Here is a 24,318-nt window from a genome sequence, read left to right on the forward strand (position 1 = left end):
TGTGACGTAGTTACGTCACATGTAGCTAGAGGGTTAAACATTGCATTACCAGTTAGGGTATGTTCACGCAGGGTGGATACGCTGAGTAAAAGTACACAGCGTATCCACCCTGGTAGCTGCAGAGAATTCCGGACTAAAAAATGCACTAAATTGTAGTGCAGTTTTCCATCTGGAATGTCCACTGCGGAAAACTGCAGCTGAAAAAAATAAAATAAATAAATATGTATTTACCCGTAGTCTTGGCCACGCGTCCCTCTGAGGTCCTGCAGCCCTGCCTCCTGGGATGACGTTTCATCCCGTGTGACTGCTGCAGCTTGTGATTGGCTGCAGTAGTCACATGGGATGAAACGTCATCTCTGAAGGCCGTGCTGGATGCAGAAGCAGTGTGTTCTGCGTAAATATAATTTTTGCAACGGAATTGCAGCTTTTCTGTTGCAAAAATCGTAACATCTCCTTTTTGTTGCGGGTTTTACATCCCCAGAAAATACAATTGGGGAAAACCCACAACGAAAGAACAATGATTTTGATTTATGCTGCGGATTAAAAGGTTATGAATGGTTTCTCGTCAGTTTTTTTACGCACCGTGTGGGTGAGATTTGTTCAATTCTCATCCACTCTGCCGCTACTGAAATTTGCTGTAACTTTTCCGCAATGAAATAAGTTGAGGAAAATCCGCAGTATTTACGCTATGTGTAATCCCGGCCTTAAAGGTTTATGTGTGTACATAAAGAGGCAGGCATATTAAGGACTGCATGGTGGCTCAGTGGCTTTTACTTTTGCCTTGCAGCGCTGGAATCCTGGATGCGAATCAGACCAAGGGCATCATCTGCATGGAGTTTGTATGTTCTCCCCGTGTTTGTTTGGGTTTCCTCAACAACATACTGATGGATTAATTGTGAGCTTCATTGTCATCATTCACATCAGTCTATGCCCATTCTCTGTACATCACTGTGGAATATGTTATTGCTTTAAAGAGATTGTCGCCACATTATAAGTGCCATATCTCCTATGTAAGAAGATCGGAGCTGTAATGTAGGTGACTGTAATGCTTTTTATTTCGAAAAAACGATCTATTTTAAACCACTTTATGAGCGATTTATGCTAATGAGTTTCTTAATGCCCAAGTGGGCGTGTTTTACTTTAGACCAAGTGGGCGTTGTATAGAGGCGTGTATGACGCTGACCAATCAGCGTCATACACTTCTCTCCATTCATTTACACTGCACTAGCGATATAGCTATATCGTTATTTGCAGCTACATACACAAACACTAACGTTACTACAGTGTCCTGATAATGAATATACATCACTACCAGCCTGGACGTGATGTTTATTCAGAATCCTGACACGTCTGTGGCGTCTCTGTGAGATTTACAGCAAGGCAAGCGTAATCTCGCGAGATTACGATGTAACCTGTCATTTCAAACGAGATTACATTTGCCTTGCTGGAATCTCACAGAAAAGATTCAGAAGTGTCAGGTTTCTGAATAAACATCACGTCCAGGCTGGTAGTGATGTATATTCATTATCAGGACACTGTAGTAATGTTAGGGTTTGTGTATGTAGCTGCACATAACGATATAGCTATATCGCTAGTGCAGTGTAAATGAATAGAGAGAAGTGCATGACGCTGATTGGTCAGCGCCATACACTCCTCTGTACAACGCCCACTTGGTCTAAAGTAAAACACGCCCTGTTGGGCATTAAGAAACTCGTTAGCATAAAGCTAAAAATCGCTCATAAAGTGGTTTAAAATAGATAGTTTATTTCAAATAAAAAGCACTGCTGTCCCCTACATTACAGCGCCGATCTCCTTATATAGGAGATAGGGCACTTATAATGTGGTGACAGAGTCTCTTTAAGCAACGGGAATAAATAAAATCAGATCGTGTCACTACCAGGTATCTAGTGCAGATTGTGTTGTACGTGTCTTTATGGTCTGATCCAAGTTGGCTGTCTGTGTGACAGTATGTAAAGAGTTTCAGAATAGAGAGAAGTGTACAAAATGCATATATTTTCTGTTTCTTGGATCATGGGTACGTTAGACCTGCCAATAGAGCACAATGTAGATCTAGATCCTTGGTGGCAGATGGTAAACTGGCTTTCTAGGCTTGTTTAGTGGTGGTTTTCTTATTGGAAAGCCAACATGCACATACGAAAGTCTGTAAAGCCTCCTGTAGTGTGAATTCATTATTCTGCTAGGAACGCAAGGAATTCGCTCTGTGACTCTTTCAGACTAGCCATTGTCTCTGACAATTGAGGTAAAACCAACACATTCCAGCCACAAGCAGGACTGACCCTGCAGTTTACACATTAATGTTTGGACTCCTGGTTTATTAATTTAGCAGAACCATATCAGTAAAGGAATGTGTGATAAGCAGAATCTGCTGTGGGAAGTAGTCTGGGTGCTGGGATACTCTATACAGGATCATTACAGCTTTGAACAGTATAATTAATCATTAAGTAATGGGGAAAACCATAGTAGTAAGGAATAAGTGCACATTCTAACCATGGTGCATTGCTCCAGCTTTTCCCAAATATTTACCAGTTACATTTATCCAGACCAAATTAACAATGGCGAAGATACAGAATTGCTTTTCTTACGGTGTACAGTATTTTTATAGTTTACATTCCACCCCATGACCCGCCGTCTCACATTGAATTCTCAGCCACATGGTAGACCAACAAAGGGGGGGCGAGCCATGACTTCAATACATTACAAAATTACACTCCTGCGTAAGCCTGGCACCCAGGTATTCGCTCTTTAAAAGGGTTTAGACTGATATGGAAAAAAGTAGGACCTATCTTGTTGGATTACATGTGGACTTGGCCAAAACAGAGGCTTGCCATATGCAATAGATTGCCATTGGCCACCACGCGGTCTATCATTCGTACAACAGAAAGTTAATACAAAAACTCTCCCAAAGAAGTAAATAGGTTGCTTCCCGTTTACAGGATCCTATAGCCCTGTTGCTGCTGTAAAGCTTCTCTAAATGCGGTTAACAGCAGCTCAGGAGAGATGGCTGCCCCATAATCATGTACAGAAAATATAATGAAAAATAAATTCTACAATCAAAAAATAAAAAAACATTTGGTTTTAATCAGGAAAAAAAAAAAAAGATTCCCTTTTAAAGGCTATGTACACCTTTTGAAATCGTTTTTTGGTTTGTTTTTTTAATAAAAATATCAGTTTGCCTTTCCTGACCGAAGCCCTAATGCAGCGCAAATTCGGTGCTACTTTTCTGAACTACATAGCGCTACTACAAACTGACACCAGGACCACAATTACGCTTAACGGACATAATACACCTCATTTAGATATATTCCGGGGGGCACGTCAGGGATGTCCACTCTCACCCCTACTTTTCAATTTGTCAATAGATCCTTTGTTGAGACATTTACAAAACTCCCCAGTATTTCAGGGCATAAAAACAGACGGGGCTGAAATCAAAATTGTAGCATTTGCGGATGACCTACTGTTGATCTCCGACCCAAAACAAGCCCTACCTCAGATAATGGGGGACCTGACTACTTTTGGATGCCTTTCGGGTTACACGCTCAACATCGATAAAACAGACACTTTTGCTTAAGGGACCGTCAAAGCCTTTGTGGTCTTCTGCATTTTCGATGGCAACCTAACTCGCTGAAATACTTGGGGGTACAGATAACAAAAAATCCATCGGATCTATATAGACTTAATATCCACCCATATATACAAAAGTTGGAGGTTACACTGAAGATTTGGGGATCCTTGGCCCTTTCATACCTGGGGAGAGCATACTTACTAAAAATGACAGAATTGCCCAGACTTTAATATTTATTTCATACACTCCCAATTTATCTCACTCCTGGGGATGAAAAACGCATCAATTTCTTATATCGTACTTTTATCTGGGGGGGGGGGGAGACCGAGGATAGCGTACAAATTGTTACAACAACCCAAACTCAATGGAGGGATAGCTTTCCCTAACGTCCGAGTATATAACTTGGCATCCTTACTTCGGGTAATAAGGGATTGGATAAATAATACATCACACTTTTCAGATACAGGATTGGAGCAAAAGCTTCTCCTGGACTGTGCACTACCCGCCATGCTTCATTTACAGCATCATATGCTGTCGGAAGAAATGAAGGATAACCCTCTCTTGCTATCTACATGGAAGGGGTGGAATAAAATCAGACACATATTGGGAGTTTCTCTGCTGATCTCCCCTTATTTGACCTTAGTCAAGAATCTTGGCTTTCAGGATGGTGGGTCCCATGCTATAGTTGGTAACTGGTTCAGGGCAGGTATCAAGAACGTAGATTGTCTGTTGCATGCTGCGGAAAAAAGGATGTACACGAGAACAGAACTTCTGCAAAAATATCCGGATGTACCGTTCCCTCACTTCATGTATTTTCAGGCGAGAAGTTATATTAACACTCTGCTACATAAACTGACTGATAGGGATTGGAACCCCGCTGTACATGCAAAATTCAACAAACTCCTGAGTATTAGGGGAGCGATATCTCGAAACTATCAAGCTCTACACACACTTATAGATTATGCGGAAACTGAAGTTTCCCTCTCCAAATGGGTATTAGATGACTCCACTCTAACTTATGGGAATATACTGTTAGCGTTAGAGCAAGCCTATAAATATTTACCATCTGCCAGGTATTTGGAGATGAGAATAAAGATACCGTATATATCGGCGTACAAGACTACTTTTTACACCCTTAAAAAAATGTCAAAAGTGTGGGGTCGTCTTATATGCCGGATATTGTCTACATTAGGGATGCACGTTGCAGCCGCACAGCTCAGTATAGTAACACATGAATGTATGGGAGCGCGGCTGCGGCTGTGTAATTCAGCCACAGCCCCGCTCCTGAGTCATGATAAGTTCGCGGGGTCAGGATGATGCAATGCGGCCAGCGCTGCATTAATGAGCGGCGGCACTGGAGACAGAACATGGCGGGCGCGCTACAAAACACCCCCATGTTCTGTCTTCAGTGCCTGAACTGCCGCTCATTAGTGCAGCGCCGGCCGCATCACCTCATGCTGACCGCGCGCGCACTTCCTGTCAGGAGCGGGGCAATGGTTGTATTACACAGCCGCAGCCCCGCTCTATAACGGCGGAGATCAGAGAAACCTCTCATCTCCGCCGTTATTCCCCTGAATGCTGCGATCACAGCTGACTGCAGCATTCAGGGGAAAGTGAGAAGGGGGGATGCCCCTGGATCGCGTCACAGGGAATTCCTGTGACGCGATCGAGGGCCATACCATATATGGGCAGACAGCCCAGGGTCTATTGACGGACCCCAGGGCTGTCTTACCATATTTCATGTTGTTAGGACATACCCAAGTATGTCCTAACAACTGCCTGTGTATTATCCGTCCACAGGCTAATGTACTGGCATATATCTGATATATGTCAGTACAATAAAGTTTAAAAATAAAGTAAAAACAAAGTATTGTTAAATTTAAAAAAAAATACACCTTCACCTTTTTTACAATAAACATTAAAATAAGTCTCAATACATAAAATACACACATTCAGTAATGGCGCGGACAACAATGTTTTTGCATCATTTATGATGTGTACGCTGTAAAAAAATGAAATAAACACGGCTTTCATTCACTTATTAATGTGAGGCGCGAGGTGCGATGAATTTACCCTCCATGTTCCTCACATTAATAGTAATTAACCCCATCATGTACCTCGCACATTAACCCAATATGACTGAGAAACATGATGGGATTAATTACTATAAATGTGAGGCGCATTCAAAATTCATCACACGTCGCGCCTCACATCAGAAAACGGAAGATTTTTTTTTTTATTACTGTTGGCAAAAGTATCGAAATTGGTATCGAAATCGCAATACTAAACGAAGTATCGGTATCGAAGTCCAAATTCTGGTATCGTGACATCCCTAGTCTACATATTGTCTACACACAGGTTGTGTGTTACCTTGTGAGCCTGCAGTCCGGTACACAGGCTCCCGGGATTCACGGAATCCGCCACGGATCTGAGGGAAGCCGGTATTAGCCGCCAGGGAACATCTCTGTAAGATCCTCTGGCCCGCCCTTTCCTCTCATTCCCTGCCTCTCAGATCTCGCGCGATGAAGCAGCCTATCTGCGCATGCGCGAGTTCAAAGAGACAGAGAGTCCTGGGTCCTGCCGCCGATGGCCATAGTGAAGCGCTCCTGCACGAAATGGTGAGTATATCTTAAATTCTATATTTTAAGGGTAAAATTTGGGGGTCGTCTTATACGCCCAGTCTTCTTATACGCCGACATATACGGTATGTCACAGAGCATACCTTACTCCCTCAAGGGGTTATCTGATGGGTATATATACTAACTCTAATTGCTTTAAATGTGGCAAGGCTGACGCAAATCTATATCACTGCCTGTGGACATGCCCGGTGATAAAACAATTTTGGGATAGAATAAGAACTTTTACTTTAACACACCTGACTAACTTCGTTCCTAATGATGCCTTGTGGGCTATTTTTGGATATCTGGACAAAAGATGTTATAACTATACAAGGGGAGCAGGTAAATTATTGCATATGATAGCGGCAGCGGGTGTAAAATCTATTTTGCACACTTGGTTGCCAAAACGAGCGCCGCCGTTCCAATTGTTTTTGGATAAATTCACATTTTTGTTCAGGATGGACTGGACGGAAACCTCAATACGCAAGACGGCGCTCATAGAATCCTTTTTTTGACACTTGGGGAAGTTTTATCTCTGTTCTTCCACAACGAGTTAGGGAGGCTATCAAGACCAATTTCCAGAGCACTGTGTGGTACCAGGAAAGGGTATTGATGGGATCACCACCGATGTCATAATAACAATATATGTGAAACCCGGACCTACGTTTTGGAACCTGTTAGGCGGGACCGCAGGTTTCCCATTAATACACTCTGGGGCATTTATGCCTGTGCCTACCACAAGGGAATAGGGTATACAATATCTGCTGGGTGGCAGTGTTTTGGGGAATGTGGGGAGCATGGCTGGTTCTAAGTTCCACATAGGAACTTTTGTTTGCACTTGAGCAAAGTGCTGATTTCTTTTTGATTTGCTGTTATTTTATTTCTTATGATTTACTGTACTGATAGGGGCATTGTTCCTTACCTAGCTACTGACATGGCGGACACCCATATATTTCAGATTTTTATGCACAGGATTAGCTGCATCTTCTGCTATAATATCAATCGTTGTTATTATCACAATGCCCTTGTCGCTTTGATGTTTCTGTTTCATTGTAAAAGAATTGTTTATGGTGAAAATCACAATAAAAACATTTGTTAAAAAAAAAATATCAGTGTGCTTTGTGCATCTTTATAAATACATTTTTATTTAAAATTATTTATGATAATGAGATGACTACTGAGAAGTGATCTCTACAGAACAGGAAGTGGCAGTCTATTGTGGGGCTCAGTGGCCAAAGTGAAAACCTGCAAGATTTTAGGATTATTTTTTTAATATAGATAATAGAACGTTAAACATAGAATATAAAATAAAAAAAACACCAAGTCGTAAAAAAAATGTTTAACATAAAAATTTGATTTAAAGGGAACCTGTTACCATCATTTCACCTATTGAACTTTACTTATCCCTCACTGGCTGCGTCTATAAAAAGTTCATTGCCGTTATCCTCTGTCCTAAACTCCTCTTCCGACTGTAAATAACGGTCTGCAAACATTTTGCGCCTTTTATCGTAATAATCCGGTGTCCCTTTGTGCGCACACCCCAGAAGACAACATCGATGCGCAAGGAAGGCAAGGAGCTGTCAATCAAAAGTAAGGGGACGAAGTAAACTCAAAAAGACTTGAGGAATGAAGATTTGACTCTCTTCTGCTCATTAGCATACGGTGTGGGATTACTAGAAAACGGAATACTAAAGCTACAGAGCCGACAATTGTAGGTTATAGAGAAATGATTTTTCACCCACTACCACCAGGTATTGCTGGTTTAATAGGTGAAATGCTGGTGACAAGTTCCCTTTAAACAAAAGGTAATTTTCTGATTATACATTCCCTTTAAGTATATAGATATTGTTTCCTATTTTAAAGGATGAAGAATTCTTCAAAATAAATACCTTCTAACATAGTCATGCTGTAAAAAGATACTACAGATTTTTGACATTATCTTGCTTTATAGTCTCCAGAGAGCAGCTTCTGCATATTTTTTTCTTAACTTGGATCGTACAACTGATTTTGGTTGATTTGTGTTCGTATATTGTTTTACTAGCCTGTCCTCTTCTTTCTCTGTTAGGATTTGAACAATTTGTATGTAACAGGTGTCTCTGTAAGAACATGTGCTCGCTTTTCTGTATGAAATTCTGTGGGCGGCCTTCAGCTGTTACTGACCTGAATGTCTCATTCAGTCTTTAATAATCTTATACCAACTTTCCTCTATTTCACATATATTTTAAATATCTATGATTCCCTATATATTGTCCGAATACGGTGTGCCATGAAAAGGATGACAAAACTATGATGGTTCATTATTTTATTTCCTTTATGCACCTGTGTTTTTTAAAGCGTACCTAACTTTTCAGGAGACTTTCAAGCTGTCGTATGTGTGTACATAAGGAGTAACACTATTTCTGGTCATTGTGTGACTTGTATTCGTTTTTTTTGGTTTTTTTTAACAGGTTTTTCCCTCTGTGGGTTCTATCTCTAATTCTCAGTTGTCTCTGAGTTACCGGGTGGAGCCTAACTGCTATGTCTTCTATACACAGTACATATGGAAGAGAATAATTGTGCTCTCCTATATCTATCTATTTATCTCATATATACTATATAGAGGCTGCAGCAGCATGGAGGAGATTATAAAGCAGTAATGAGCAGTGTAGCTGAGAATCCAGCACTGGGGTGAGACAGTAACACTTACCAGGAAGCTGCAGCAAGTCTGTGTATCTTTCTTATTCTGCCCCCCCCTTCCCCTCTCCGTAGACTTGTAGAGGCAGCATGTCTGTCTCCTCTCTCTGCTCCCTCTCCTGCCCCCTCCCCTCTCCATATTCTATAGGCAGCATGTGTCTATTCCTCTCTATGCTCTCCCTCCTGCTCCTCCACTTTCCTCTCCATATACTTATATGGGAAGTATGTTTCTCTTACTCTCCCCCTCCCCTCTTTTTATAGACTTCTATTGGCAGACAGTGAAGAACCCCCCCCCCCCGCACAGACACTTTTTGCCATCCATCTGTAACTAGGGACAGATTATGCTTGACAACGTGGTGTGGACAGGAGATTACAGGAAGGGTGACAATTCTGAGAAATACAGGCAAATACTTATCCATCATGCAATACCATCAGGGAGCTGTCTGATTGGCTCCAAATGTATTCTCTATCAGGACAATGCCCCAAACATACCACCAATATCTTTAAGAACGATCTTCAGTCCAGCCCCCCATAGAGCCCTGATCTCAACATCGAGTCTGTCTTTGGATTGCATGAAGAGACAGAAGGATTTGAGAAAGTCTACATCCACAGAAGATCTGTGGTTAGTTCTCAAAGATGTTTGGAACAACAAGTGTGAAAGTTTACCGAGAAGAATTGATGCTGTTTTGAAGGCAAAGGGTAGTCACACCAAATATTGATTTGATTTAGATTTCTCTCCTCCTCATTCACTTTGCAAATAAACTAGTAACACTTCTATTTTTGAAAGTATTCTTACTTTGCAGCATTTTTCCACAACTGCCTAAAACTATTGTACATATCTATCAATCTATCTGCCCTAGCTTATCTGCCCTAGCTTATCTGCCCTAGCTTATCTGCCCTAGCTTATCTGCCCTAGCTTATCTGCCCTAGCTTATCTGCCCCATCTATCCCTGTTCACAAATGTTTTTTTTTCTATGATTTTTTTTGCTGGCAGAAAAAAATGTGCCTCAGAATTCATTCAGGAATTTTGAGTCCGATTTTTGAACTGCCTACGCCTTTTTTCCGCCCACGGCGGTTAAAGCTAATTCTAAGGACTGCTGCAGAAAAATGCAACCGAAAAAGCTCAAACTAGTGCCGGTTATTTCTGCCACCCCTTTAATTCAATGGGAGGTCAGATGCGAAAACCACAAAAAGAAAGGACATGCAGCTTTTTTTTTTTCTGCTGCTGCCAAAAGTCGCCTGGGGGAAAAAAACACACATCTCCCTCCCATTTAAATTAATGGGGGAAGGGGGCTATTTCGGCTGTTTGGCGCAGATTATGACGTGGTTTCTGCGTCAAAATTAGCGCTGAAAATCTGTGTGTATTTACCCTAAGATTAGCATAAATTGTTTGAAAAGGTAGTGTCCATTTAAACCACTTTCACGCATGAGTATTTTTGGGCAGTACTTTGCATCATTTTGTGAAATCAAAAGCCATGAGTGGAACCTACACAGAACAAGTATATTGTAAAGGTATCTACTTTTTACTTTTTTTTCGCTCCTAGTTTTGGCTTATACTGATGTAAAGTGCTGCGCAAAATACTGCCATATGAAAGAGACCTTATGGGACAGGGGTTTAAAAGCTATGGAAACCTTTTGAAAGGAAAATTCCATAACTTAGATGTGATAGATTACAGGTGGATCCTGCGTGGAACCAGTCAGGTCCCCGGACTGACAGATTCAGTGAATAGCGCTAGGTACAGCTGCTCTGTATAGAGAATACAGAGCAGCTGTATCTAAAAAAGTATTTGTAAAGTTTCACCAAACACACTGATACACCTTTTTATAAAAAAAATAAATAAATAATAATTTGCCTTTCAAGGGTTTCCATAGCCTTTAACAGTACTATACTTCCAAGCACTTTACACCAGAACTTTTGTGAGAAGCAGATTAACCTCACCATCTTTGAACTGTGGAAGGATTTAAAACATTGTCAGGTACACATTAACTCCATGTGAAACCAAAAACTGGCAATGTGGGATTAACCATTTATAACAAGGTATGTTTCATCATATAGATTAAGAAATTGAGAAAATACACAGGAACATTCACTGCTCCTTTAAAATTTTGCCATGACCAAAATAAATTTTAGTTACATCAAATTAAAAATTAAGAGACACACAATCTGATCCAGATATTCAGGGGTTAGCCAACTGCTTAAACTGCCTAGGGCCAGCCTATTTTGTTGAACAGGTTTACTGACCTGAATATTGCTGTCTCCCTCATTCCAGCGCTGTTTTTCTCTCTCTTTTTTTTTTTCCCCTGGACCCTCCTGTTGTGTTGGCTCCCTCTATGGTATCTTGCTGTAATTAGCCAACAGGGCGTGAACTGCCCTCATGCTGCCTTGCACTGATTGATCCGCATTAGGCCTCATTTACACGAGCGTGTGCGTTTTGCGCACGCAAAAAAACGCAGCGTTTTGCGTGCGCTAAAGGCACCTGACAGCTCAGTGTGTCATCAGTGTATGATGCGCGGCTGCGTGATTTTCGCGCAGCCGCCATCATAGAGATGAGGCTAGTCGACGTCCGTCACTGTCCAGGGTGCTGAAAGAGTTAACTGATCGGCAGTAACTCTTTCAGCACCCTCGACAGTGAATTCCGATCACAATATACAGCAACCTGTGAATAAAAAAAAGACGTTCATACTTACCAAGAACTTCCTGCTTCCTCCAGTCCGGTCTCCCGGCCGTTGCCTTGGTGACGCGTCCCTCTCTTGACATCCTGCCCCACCTCCCTGGAAGACGCGGCAGTCCATGTGACCGCTGCAGCCTGTGCTTGGCCTGTGATTGGCTGCAGCTGTCACTTGGACTGAATTGTCATCCCGGGAGGTCAGACTGGAGGAAGAAGCCGGGAGTTATCGGTAAGTCAGAACTTCTTTTTTTTTTTTACACGTTCATGTATATTGTGATCGGAAGTCACTGTCCAGGGTGCTGAACCAGTTTAACTCTTTCAGCACCCTGGACAGTGACTGTCTCCTGACGTCGCGTACCAGAAATTTTTTTGCCGGGTTCGGTCAAAACGAGTTCGGCCGAACCCGGTGAAGTTCGGTTCGCTCATCTCTAAGACACTCCGTTTGGATGTTTGTAAACAGAAAAGCACGTGGTGCTTTTCTGTTTACATTCAGAGTTTGACAGCTCTTGCGCGAATCACGCAGTTCGCACGGAAGTGCTTCCGTGCGACCTTTGTGGTTTTCACGCACCCATTGACTTCAATGGGTGCGTGATGCGCGAAAAACGCAGAAATTTAGAACATGTCGTGAGTGTTTTTTTCAGTGCACTCACGCTGAGCAAAACTCACGGACTGTCTGCATGCCCCAATAGACTTGTATAGGTCCGTGCGACCCGCGTGAAAAGCAGGCGCGTCGCACGGACGTATATCACGTTCGTGTAAATGAGGCCTTGGAGTCAGGAAAGCTAGCTCCACCCCGTTGGCTGACTACATCAAATTAGCATTTAGGGAGACAACACAACAGTGGAACATATCTCTGGAACGGGGGGGGGGGGGGACGATGACAAAAAAAACGTGCTGGAATCAGGGAGCCAGCGCTGTTAACCAGTTCATCTTATCTGGCCTAGTGACGGGTCCTTTTTTAATGACGTAGAGATTTTTTCTAATTTTTGTTTGTTGCACTCTGTAAGCCATCAATTATTTATATATATATCTATATATCTATATATATATAATTCTGTTGATATTCCCATATGAGGGTTTGTTTTTTGCAGGATCTGCTGTAGTTTTTCACGGCACCATTTATTGTACCGTATAATATTGTACTGGGAAATTTCTTTGTGGGGTGAAGTGGGGAAAAAACTGATTTCTCCATTGTTTTTTGTTTTTACGCCATTCACTGTGCGGTACAAACTACATGTTATCTTCCGTGGGTCAACACGATTTCGGCAATACCAAATTTATGTAATTTTTTTACTCTTACATGGTGAAAACTAATTGTTAAAAATAAAATGTGTTTTGTGTCTCCATATTATGAGAGCCATAATTTTTTCTATTTTTCCGTCGATTGAGCAGTGTTTGAGGGCTTGTTTTCTTGGGACAATCTGTAGTTTTTGTTGGTACCATGTTTGGGTACATAGAACTTTTTAAATACTTTCTTTTTAATTATTATTGTTTTAATCCCTCTATGGGACTTAACTATGCGATTGTTAGATCACTTTTATAATAGTGTATTACTGTATTATAATACATTATGAAATTAACAGGCTTTCTAATACGCCCTGCCTCTGGAAACTATCAGCACCCTGCGATTGCGTTGCAGGGGTGACGGGGAGCTCCCTCCTTCTGAAACTACTTAGATGTCGGGAACGCAATTGACTATGGCATCTAAGGGGTTAAATGGGCGGTATCAAAGGTGACTCCTATCCCGCGTGTTAAAGCAGGAGCCCAGCTCTCTTTAGACAGCGGACATCTGCTTTAGCCGGTTGTGGGACACCCTAACGGGGCTTATGTTATGAAACCTCTCCATGTAAAGGCTTATGGGCGGTCAATAAGAGTTTAATCAATAGATAAAAAATGTAGATATATGGGGCATAGGGTTAGGATACGCCACCAAGGTCCGATTGTCAGGGGGCTTAATATTGTGACCTACGCCGATCACTATAACACATCCTGCTTCTCATTCGTTCTAAAGTAACTACGCAAACATTACTCACCTATTAAATACTTTTCCGCTCCAGCTCCGATTTTTCGTTTACTTTTCCTAAATCGATGACATGCCGTACATCCACGTGACTGCCGCAACCAATCACTGGCCAGTTATTCATTCTGGGGATTACTCTGAGGGTTACCTAGACTTGATGCAATGGTAGCAAACTTTCAGCTGTGAGAAGTATTAAGTTTGTACAGATCTGTACAGCTTGTGAATGTAAAGAAGATTTTTTTCATTCATTGACAGTGAACAGAGATCTTGAAACTGGTGAGGAAGTGAAACACGAAGCATATTAGAACGTTGCATGACTTTTCATTGTACAATGATTTTAAGGTTTATTTACTGAAGACAGGACGACAACCTAATTTCACTCCAATATGACATGACACAAGGTCAACTGATCACTGGTTTAACACATGTGAATCTCATAAGAGTTCTCCAGGAAGAGTAAACGTGTAATCTCTATTTGGCAGTGTTAAGGCAATACTGGACAATATCCCTTATACACGTGTTTTCATACTCGAAGATAAACATAATATTTTTGAGTTATTTCAATTTGTTTTATTGGCAAGTTGTGAAGTTATGTCAAAGAGTAGTGCATCCATTTCATCAATTTTTCATTCCACAACTAAAGGTGCCCATACACATCAAATGACATTCGGCCAAACCCGTTGATTTCAGTGGAAGCAGGCAACTATCTGATGTGTATGGGGGTGTCCCAACTTTCCTCCGATGGCAGATATCCGGGGAATGAAGGATCGGTCATGTTGGATTTCCAAATGCCTAATCCTTTGCCCCAGCTAAGCCGCTGCCAGACACCTTATTTATTTCTCCCCATTGAATACACATTGAAGCTTGGCCAAGCTGAGTGTAGGTGGGAAATAGCTGTTGGCCGAACGAGGGTTCGTTCGACTGCTATCTACAACTAAGTGTATCGGCAGCTTAACAGATATGACCGCTGCCTGTTTTTAATGACCTGTGTAACAGGTTATCTATTGCAAGAGCATAAATACAAGTAGCTTATGAATGTGCTGATTAACCCATTGCATTACATGTAAAGAAAACTTCTCACAGGGAAACAATGTTTGCCAACACTTCAGTAACATAGAAGGGGACCTGGAGGATCTTCACCAGAGCTTGCAGATCCTCCATTGTCCCCCTGGATGCTTGACTACTTACTGGGAAGCTGCTGAATACTCATTAGGGTTTTACTAATCAGAGTTCCCCATTCGGAGCAATACCACCCTTCCACTGTGTTCTAAGCTTTGGGCTATGTCTATAGACCAGGGGGTTATAAATTCTATTCTAGTTTTGAAATGAATAGTATTTATATAGAAGTAGTATTTAAATGCAAATTCCACAACTTGCTTCTCAGTGATGAAGGATTCATATTAAGTAACCAGTAGCGCTAGAATTGCTTCTATATATAGAAATTACCCCATTGCTGTAAAGTTTTGGCTAACCAAGTGAATTTTTCTTTACAGAATTGCCAAGACGTTTGTTAATTCTCCATGGCGGCTGCACAAATGTTCAGCTTGTCCTGTGACGCTAGGAATCATCATCTCCCATCTTTCAACTCGGACGTCTCGTACAGGTGCAATATGGGTAGTGTGAGCAGCCTGATAGAGAAGCATGACTTCTTACCAGAGGACATTAACTTGGACTTAAAGCCCCTCCCAGATTCACACAGTCCTGGAAATATCTTCAAGAGGGGACTGAATCAGCGAGAACTGCTTAGCTATCTGAGCATCACAAAGAAAGATGGTAAAAGTGCCAAGAAGTTCTCCTCAGGGCTGCTATTCCGCAAAGAACGCAGCATGGATGGTGGAGAGAATGATTATCCAGTTTTGTACCACAAGGAGCGCCGAGGAACAGATTTTAGCAAAAGCTCTCTTCCAGAAAGGGGACGTTTTGAAAAGGTCAATACCTCTTATTTCATGGAGAATAATTTTGGTTTTTAATTTTAAATGAATAATAATAATAATAATGTGCATTCTATAGTTATCTGCCGTTGAAGCTTTGCGAGATGCTTGTGTCTTTCGATGGGATGAAAAGTTAATCATAATCTGCATACTCTGTTTTAAAGTTCGATACCAACAGGACAATTTTTACTTTTTTAGTAAGTTCACGCTTCGTTTTTCCTGTACGTTTGAGGCATGAGTCGGGGAAAGCTCCCGGCGCATACGTCAAACATACCCATAGATTCCCATTATACCGACTGAGGCCAAAAGAGTGTTCTCTTTAGCCTCCATCGGGTGGTATACGTCACATATACTGTCTTTTTGTGAACGAATAGCGTAGTAGACTATGCTATTCTATCCAGAGGCATCAAGTTAAAAAAAAGTATGTTGTATGTTTACAGTTTTTTTTTCTTTAACATCGTAGTCTATGGGAGATTTCTTCCACTGTATGACATCTGTCACAAGCATCCGTTAAACGGATACCTCATGAGCTTTTCAATCTTATTTTTATGAAGTTTTTGTTAAAGAGGCTCTGTCACCAGATTTTGCAACCCCTATCTCCTATTACAGCAGATCGGCGCTGCAATGTAGATAACAGTAACGTTTTTATTTTTTAAAAACGAGCATTTTTGGCCAAGTTATGACCATTTTTGTATTTATGCAAATGAGGCTTGCAAAAGTACAACTGGGCGTGTTGAAAAGTAAAAGTACAACTGGGCGTGTATTATGTGCGTACATCGGGGCGTGTTTACTACTTTTACTAGCTGGGCGTTAGGAATGGGAGTGTATGATGCTGACGAATCAGCATCATCCACTTCTCTTCGTTAACACCCAGCTTCTGGCAGTGCACAGACACAGCGTATTCTCGAGAGATCACGCTGTGACGTCACTCACTTCCTGCCCCAGGTCCTGCATCGTGTCGGCCACATCCGCACCAGAGGCTACAGTTGATTCTGCAGCAGCATCAGCGTTTGCAGGTAAGTAGCTACATTGACTTACCTGCAAACGCCGATGCTGCTGCAGAATCAACTGTAGCCTCTGGTGCCGATGTGTCCTCGCTCGTCCGACACGATGCAGGACCTGGGGCAGGGAGTGACGTCACAGCGTGATCTCTCGAGAACACGCTGTGTCTGTACTGCCAGAAGCTGGGCGTTGTGAAGAGAAGTGGATGATACTTCTCGTCAGAACGCCCAGCTAGTAAAAGAAGTAAACACGCCTAGATGTACGCACATAATACACGCCCAGATGTAACACACATAATACATGCCCAGTTGGACTTTAGAAAGCCTCATTTGCATAAATACAAAAATGGTCAGAACTTGGCCAAAAATGCTCGTTTTTTAAAAATAAAAATGTTACTCTTATCTACATTGCAGTGCCTATCTGCTGCAATAGGAGATAGGGGTTGCAAAATCTGGTGACAGAGCCTCTATCCTAGGATGCCATTCTATCCTATGGGTGACGTGTGTATTAAACTGATGCCTAATAGTGGCATCCATAGACTAATGTTATCTATTTAACAGATACGTCATATATATATATATATATATATATATATATATATATATATATATATATATATAAAATTCTTAAATGAGATTGGTGTTTGTGACAAGCAAATGTTGCATTCGATTCATAGTTTCAAACTAGAGTGAGGAGAGGAAATCTTAAATTTGGAACTTGAGAAATTCACTTTGAACATATCCATACACCATTCACAAATAACCTGAAGTCCATTTATTTTTTTTACAGTCTCGCTTTGGCCAATCGGCTTTGAAGCCATCGAATGCAAAGAACTTCATGTCAGTGCAGAGCTTATGTTCCTCGGGTGGACAGAAGTTATCCAAAAGCAATGGCAGCCTGAACACATTAGGCAGTCTGAACAGTCCTCCTCGCCGAGGGCAGCTAAAGTCCAACTACAGCCATCATACTAATGAACATGAGAGTGAAAATGACGAGAATGAGAGTTTGTCCGATTCAAGACAAAATTCTGTTAACAGCTTTACTGGCTTTAGTGTAGCCCGTGGTCAAATTAGTGCTTCCACTGGACATATTAATCAAATTGGGGGATCATTAGACAGAGCATCCCGGGGAGTAAGAGACATGGTATCTGGAGAAAAGAAACCACTGTCCTGCAAGAGTATGGCAACTTTGAGTCGCCTACAGTGTTCTGGAGAACCTCCTCCTCCATATGAATACTCTCATTCTGTAGAAGATGTGGCCCGTCAGCTGGAAGAAAGGCTAAATGAAAAGGGTATGGAATTAAGACAGCTTAGGAGTCCAAGTGACAAAGATGATCCTTTTACACAGGTGAGTCTGTTCGCAGCACGAGGAAGAGTGTTTCAGAATGGTTGATCTTCTGAATTGTGTAGCCCGTATTCTTCATGGTCATTTGTCAATGATATTTTTTTTTATTATTCACTGTCCGACCTTTAATAGGTTGTCTCAAGATTAAAAGTGATCCCCTAACCACAGGATCATATCACCATCCATGCACTTGAGAATGACTCGTGTATGGGTCGAAACATGGTGTTAACTAAGTATAGGTGAAAAGAGAGATTTTCAGTAAAGTGGATGCTGGCAAACTTTCTTCTTCGTCTTGGATATTTTGGCGTCTGGAGGGAAACTGGACTAGTTGACCGCTGCTTCTATCAGTAACGGTTGATCTGCCTGTTCTGTCCATATTTCTATTGAGGCGTAATGTGTTATGACATAGTTCATTTGTTAGTTCATTTCTCTATGTCTATGTTTAGTTCAATGCAATTGCAACCAATTTTTTTTGAAGGTTGTCATGTTATTGAACTATTGTCTCTGCAGGTATTTGAAGACAAGCGTCGTCTTTGGATGGAAGAACTTGATGAATTAAAACAGATGTACATCATTAAGCTGCAGCAGATCTCTCAGCAGGCCCTGCGCAGCCAACGAGCCTTACAGCTGCAGCTTTATAAGGCCCAGCAGGAGAAAAAACGTCTTCATGAGGAACTTAACTCCATGAGAGCGGAGTGTGAGCAGTTGAGGCAAAAACAGCCAATTCAGACTGAAAATCATAGTCCTAAGCTGGAAGATTCAAAATGGGAGGTAGGAGAATTATAACCATTTTAATGTTACCACTTTTAACGGGAACAGATAGTGACATTTTCATTTTAGGGAGAGCTGTAAACAATCCTACCATAGCAATTTCTCTGGTCTCCTCAGATGCTTTCTCAATTGGTGGATGAGTAGTTCTTTTCTTAGCGGTGTCACATAAAATGAGAACAGTAGCTTACTGAACCAGTAATACATGATCTGTTGTGGATGATAAATTGAGCTGGGGGAAATGGTTTCCTGGCTACCGCTCTTAATTAAGGATCAAGATGTTGACTTGGCCAATAATATCTTCCCCAAGATTATATAATAATCAATATTTTGCAATTAACCAGCTCTAGAATCTTTCCCGTAGAAGTATGTTATGGAAAAACTTTTCTACAGTGTACGGATACATTTTTTTTTATTTTTATTTTTTTTGCCCCTGTCCTGGACCAATAGTTGATATTTTAGTTTTTAACAAAATTAATAGGGTAATTCAACCAAGCTGATTTCTCAGTGTGCCATTGTGTGGTACCTACGTACGGCACTGGATCACAGCGGTATTCTCTCCTAGAATAATTGCTCCTAGGGGAGAGTATCTAAAAAATAAAGCATTCGATGGAACATGGTAAAAAAAGAATTCCTACGGAATATATATACTAGTCCATCTCAATGAATTAGAATATCATCAAAAAGTTTATTTATTTCAGTAATGCAATTCAAAAAGTGAAACTCCTATATTATATAGATTCATTACACACTGAGTGATCTATTTCCAGCATTATTTTCTTTTAATGTTGATTATGGTAACAGTTCATGAAAACCCAAAATGTAGTCTCTCAGAAAATTACAATATTATATAAGCCCAATTTCAAACAGCATTTTTAATATCGAAATGTTGGCCTACTGAAAAGTATGTACAGTATATGCCCTCAATACTTGGTCAGGGTTCCTTTTGCATGAATTACTGCATCAATGCGGCGTGGCATGGAGGTGATCAGCCTGTGGCACTGCTGAGGTGTTATGGAAGCCCAGGTTGCTTTGATAGCGGCCTTCAGCTCGTCTGCATTGTTGGGTCTGGTGTCTCATCTTCCTATTGACAATACTCTATAGATTCTCTATGGGGTTTAGGTCAGGGAGTTTGCTGGCCGATCAAGCACAGTGATACTGTGGTTATTAAACCAGGTATTGGTACTTTTGGCAGTGTGGGCAGGTGCCAAGTCCTGCTGGAAAATGAAATCTGCATCTCCATAAAGCTTGCCAGCAGAGGGAATCATGTAGTGCTGGAAACTTTCCTGCTAGACGGCTGCGCTGACTCTGGACTTGATATAACACAGTGGACCAACACCAGCAGATGACATGGCTCCCCAAACCATCACTGACTGTGGAAACTTCACACTGGACCGCAAGACACTTGGATTGATGCCGCTCCAGACTCTGGGACCTTGATCAAGAGGAAGATGAGAGACACCAGACCCAACAATGGATGAGCTGAAGGCCGCTATCAAAGCAACCTGGGCTTCCATAACACCTCAGCAGTGCAACAGGCTGATCGCCTCCATGCCACGCTGCATTGATAACATCTCAGCAGTGCCACAGGCTGATCGCCGCCATGCCACGCTGCATAGATGCAGTAATTCATGCAAAAGGAGCCCCGACCAAGTATTGAGTGCATATACTGTACATACTTTTCAGTAGGCCAACATTTCGGTATTAAAACTATTTTTTTAAATTGGGCTTATTTAATAATCTGATTTTTTTGAAACACAAAATTTTGGGTTTTCATTAACTGTTAGCCATAATCATCAACATTAAAATAGAAAAATGCCGGAAATAGATCACTCTATGTAATGAATCTATATAATATGAGCTTCACTTTTTGAATTGAATTACTGAAATAAATGAACTTTTTGATGATATTCTAATTCATTGAGATGTGTGTGTGTGTGTGTGTGTGTGTGTGTGTGTGTGTGTGTGTGTGTGTGTATGTATGTATATATATATATATATATGTATGTGTTGTTTTTTTCAACATTTTTGTGATTTGTCTACTCTTACTGCATGCCTCCCAAAATGCATCTGTTCTCCCTAGAATCCGTGTTCAGCATCTGTTAGAGCTCGATACGAATTCCACTTGACCACAAGTGTGCAATGGCCAAAACATGGGGAGATACGAGTATATATTTTCTATTGGAAACCAGAATGGAAAGTAGAAAAACAATACTGGTACACTTTAACAGTGGTACCACAGCTGCAGTCTAGAGGAGGCAACTGAATTAACTCTTGTAGACTGTAGAATTTGAAAGTCGCGCTACCAAAAGACTTGGTGTAGCCCTGTTCTAATATAATAAAGGTAAGACTGTCAAATGTATAATCAAATCAATCAAAGTTAAAGTGTATCTGAACTTTCAACAAACTTCTGACATTTCATAGTGACATCTTAGAAGTTTTGATCGGTGGGGTCCGAGCACTGGGACCACCGATTGCTAAAACTAAGCGGCAGAAGCGATCTGGTGAGCGCTGAGCCGCTTAATTTCTGCTTTTTTCGGAAAGCCGATGTAACCGTGTACGGGCCCGTACTTTCTATTAAATCAGTACACCGTTCCATCGGCTTTCCGAGAAAAGCCGATCAGAAGACAAGCTGCTCAGCGCTCACCCGCTTCATTTTAGCGGTCGGTGGGGGTCTCCGTGCTCGGACCCCCACTGATCAAAACTTCTGACATGTCACTATGACATGTCAGAAGTTTCATAGTTTAGTTACACTTTAACTCTTTACAACCAATTGCTAACCATAGCAAAAGAGCCAACCAAATAGAACATTTCAGTTTAAAAAATTACAAGCGGCAGTGACATTCTGCTCATGCAAAGTCCACTTCAATGGTGCCAAGCCTGTTATATCGTTCTGATCTAGGAGCCAAGAAACAATGGTCTGTTCATAGCCTAAGTCAACTGCCACTAATATTGTGATATCTCCGGTGCCACTAAAGCTTAATGGTATGTGCAGTTGCCAACATTCCAGGAGATTGAAAGCCACAGGTTGGTTGGACACTGGTTTAGATCATGTTATCTCACTTGGCCTGCTGCACAAAGCTTGCACTTTTACTAAATGTTTATAAGCCCACATATAATTCTGCCCTCTCTACTATACACAGATATTCTGGAAAATATACTATAACAACATTGGGTTACTCATTAATTTGTTCCATTTCATTTTGTAGATTTCTCAGAAGGCTGGTGAGATTTCTCTCCTGAAACAACAGCTTAGAGACTGTCAAACTGAAATTACACAAAAGATGGGGGAGGTCACCCTGATGAAGACGCAACTTCGGGGAGCAAAAGCTTTAGCTAGAGAGAAAGAGAGGGAGTCTACAATCTTAAAATCTCGTCTTCAAACTATGGAGGTTGCGAAAGAAATACCCCCAACAAGTAGCCAAGGAAATATCATCTCTAGTGGGGATGACTTAAAGGTTTGGGTGCAAAAGGACAGTTCCGAAGCTTCAGATTTAGAGAGGCTAAAGGCTGAGTTAATGCTGGAGCGACGTCAAAATGAAGCACAGATGTTGAATTTTGAGAATGAAAGGAAAATTTGGAAAGAGGAAAAAGATAAAGTACTACGGTACCAGAAGGAGATCCAGGCAAGCTACCTAGAAATGTATCATCGTAATCAGGCTCTGGAGAGACAGATTCAAGAATTCCGACCAATTCCTATACAATCTCCGAGTACCCCCTCGCTTTGGATGGACGATATGGAATCATTTGAGACCACATGAAATACAGTATGCAGTACTCTCTATGAGCTAAGGAAGCGCTGTTCAAAGAAACAGAACATATGTTTATTTGTGACTTCAACATGTGAACGAGTCTATTGCTTTCTGTGGAAATGGTCTGGTGAAATCCGATTATCCTCTGGGCCACTTTTATTTGATGATTACAACGTCTGTCACTATAGATGTTGGCATCACCCATCAGATCTTCTGTTTTTGATATAACATAAGCGAAAACCACTCATGTACTTTTTGATGTATATCTAAATGAAATATCTCATTCAATATTGGTGAGAAAAATTAGATTGAACAAGTCAGACATGCATGGTGCAAATTGTGGACTGAAAAAAATATCTGACACAATTCAGGTTAGAGGATATTACTCCATGGCTGTGTTCTGGAACCTTCCTGTGTGTAGAGTTCTTGCAGCACTTTATGTATTGCCTCAGGTCACCTGTTTGTTCACGTTTATGAAAATGTTCATTTTTTTATTTTTTTTATTTTAGAGCTGTGAAGACAAACCTATACTTGTAGGAGCTTTTAAACCGTAACAACAAACTTCTTGGTCTGGCTAAATATTAATGTGGTGAATGATTCCCGAAACATGGCTTTAGTGGTCAGGAATGACTATGACTTGTATTTTGAGTGACTAATTTAATTTCTTCATGGCTATCAACATAATAGAGCATGGCATTAGGCTATGTTTGACATTAAAGAGGATCTGTCTGCTCTCCTGACATGTCTGTGTTCATAAATACTTATTATTTAATGGGAATACAATTCTGGAGCACTTTTTCTTAGAACTCTGCTTTGTACGGTTCCTCTGCTACTCCTACTGGAAATGTATGAATAATTTGACAACAGGTTTTTACTATTTTCTTTTAAGGTGTGTCCCTACACAGGCTGACACCGTGGACAGTGACACAGAATGGACCATGTCTGATAACTTTCTTATTGTGTAATTTTAGCCCATCATTGAAAAATATATAAACCTCTCACCAACCTATTAAAACTAAATGTATTCTCTGAACAGTGGAACAAGGTGCTTTTTTTTATTAATGTCTGTTACTGTGCGTTTTGGTGACCATTACCACAACAAGCTTGACCTGTAGGAGATAAAATGTCAGGCATTTTATGCTTCTAATCTAATATATATATATATATATATATATATATATATATATATATATATATAATTTTAGATTACAAGATTATATATTATATAATTTTTTTAAAATAATTTTCAAATTTAAAATGTGAAAAATTCTGCTGAAATTAAATAGATTTTTTTTTATTTGTAATGTTTTAACAGATGTGGTTTTCATAGACTAAGAAATCCAACTCCTTTTAAGTACCCTATATCTACACTGTCTGCACGAAAACTTTTAAAGGAGTTGTCCAGAGTTAGAATTTCTTTCTTTTCCTTCAAGAAACATCACCACACTTGCCCATAAGCTGTGCCTAGTATTACAGTTCAGCTTTATCGAAGTGAATGAGTCTGAGGGAACGGCATTTTATGCAAGGAGTAATCTGAATAGAGAGCGTGATAGTTGAATACCCCTTGGCTGCCCTATGGCAAACTATTTATGGCCTACTACAAAACTCTAGATACAGACTGTTGTACAAAACTTGAAAACCTTCAGAGAAACTTGTTTTCCCCCACAACTACCTTGCTTCTCTGTTACTATTTTTCCTTTTTCATCACTTCATGTTCATTTCACCAGACCATTCACCTATATTAAAATACGTCCTCCCAACTAGATCAAGCTTTGCATGAGTCTGCCATGTTAGGCCAAAAACGTGATGTGAATGGGGCCTAAGTTTAGCGTATATGCCGGGAAAAGCTCCCAAAGTACAGTGGTGTACAAAAGAATAGCCGTGAGTTTAAAAAAGCAAATAAAGTGCAAAATAATTATAACTTTGCCTAAATGAAAATGCACTGGAAATACTATACA

General features: G+C 40.8%; 1 protein-coding gene across 3 annotated transcripts in view; it reads left to right on the plus strand.

Moving 5' to 3' along the window:
* Window positions 1–23,393, plus strand: part of N4BP3 (NEDD4 binding protein 3) — a 78,343-nt gene extending 54,950 nt beyond the window's left edge. For all 3 annotated transcript variants that reach the window (XM_075860060.1, XM_075860062.1, XM_075860063.1), the window contains 4 exons: window positions 15,057–15,491; window positions 17,286–17,843; window positions 18,351–18,611; window positions 21,818–23,393. In XM_075860060.1, the coding sequence (XP_075716175.1) occupies window positions 15,084–15,491; window positions 17,286–17,843; window positions 18,351–18,611; window positions 21,818–22,369 (1,779 nt within the window). In that variant the 5' untranslated portion in view covers window positions 15,057–15,083 and the 3' untranslated portion in view covers window positions 22,370–23,393. The remainder of the gene's footprint in view (window positions 1–15,056; window positions 15,492–17,285; window positions 17,844–18,350; window positions 18,612–21,817) is intronic.
* The last annotated feature ends 925 nt before the right edge of the window (window positions 23,394–24,318 follow it).

This window comes from Rhinoderma darwinii, chromosome 3, assembly GCF_050947455.1.
Source record: "Rhinoderma darwinii isolate aRhiDar2 chromosome 3, aRhiDar2.hap1, whole genome shotgun sequence".
Taxonomy (NCBI): domain Eukaryota; kingdom Metazoa; phylum Chordata; class Amphibia; order Anura; family Rhinodermatidae; genus Rhinoderma; species Rhinoderma darwinii.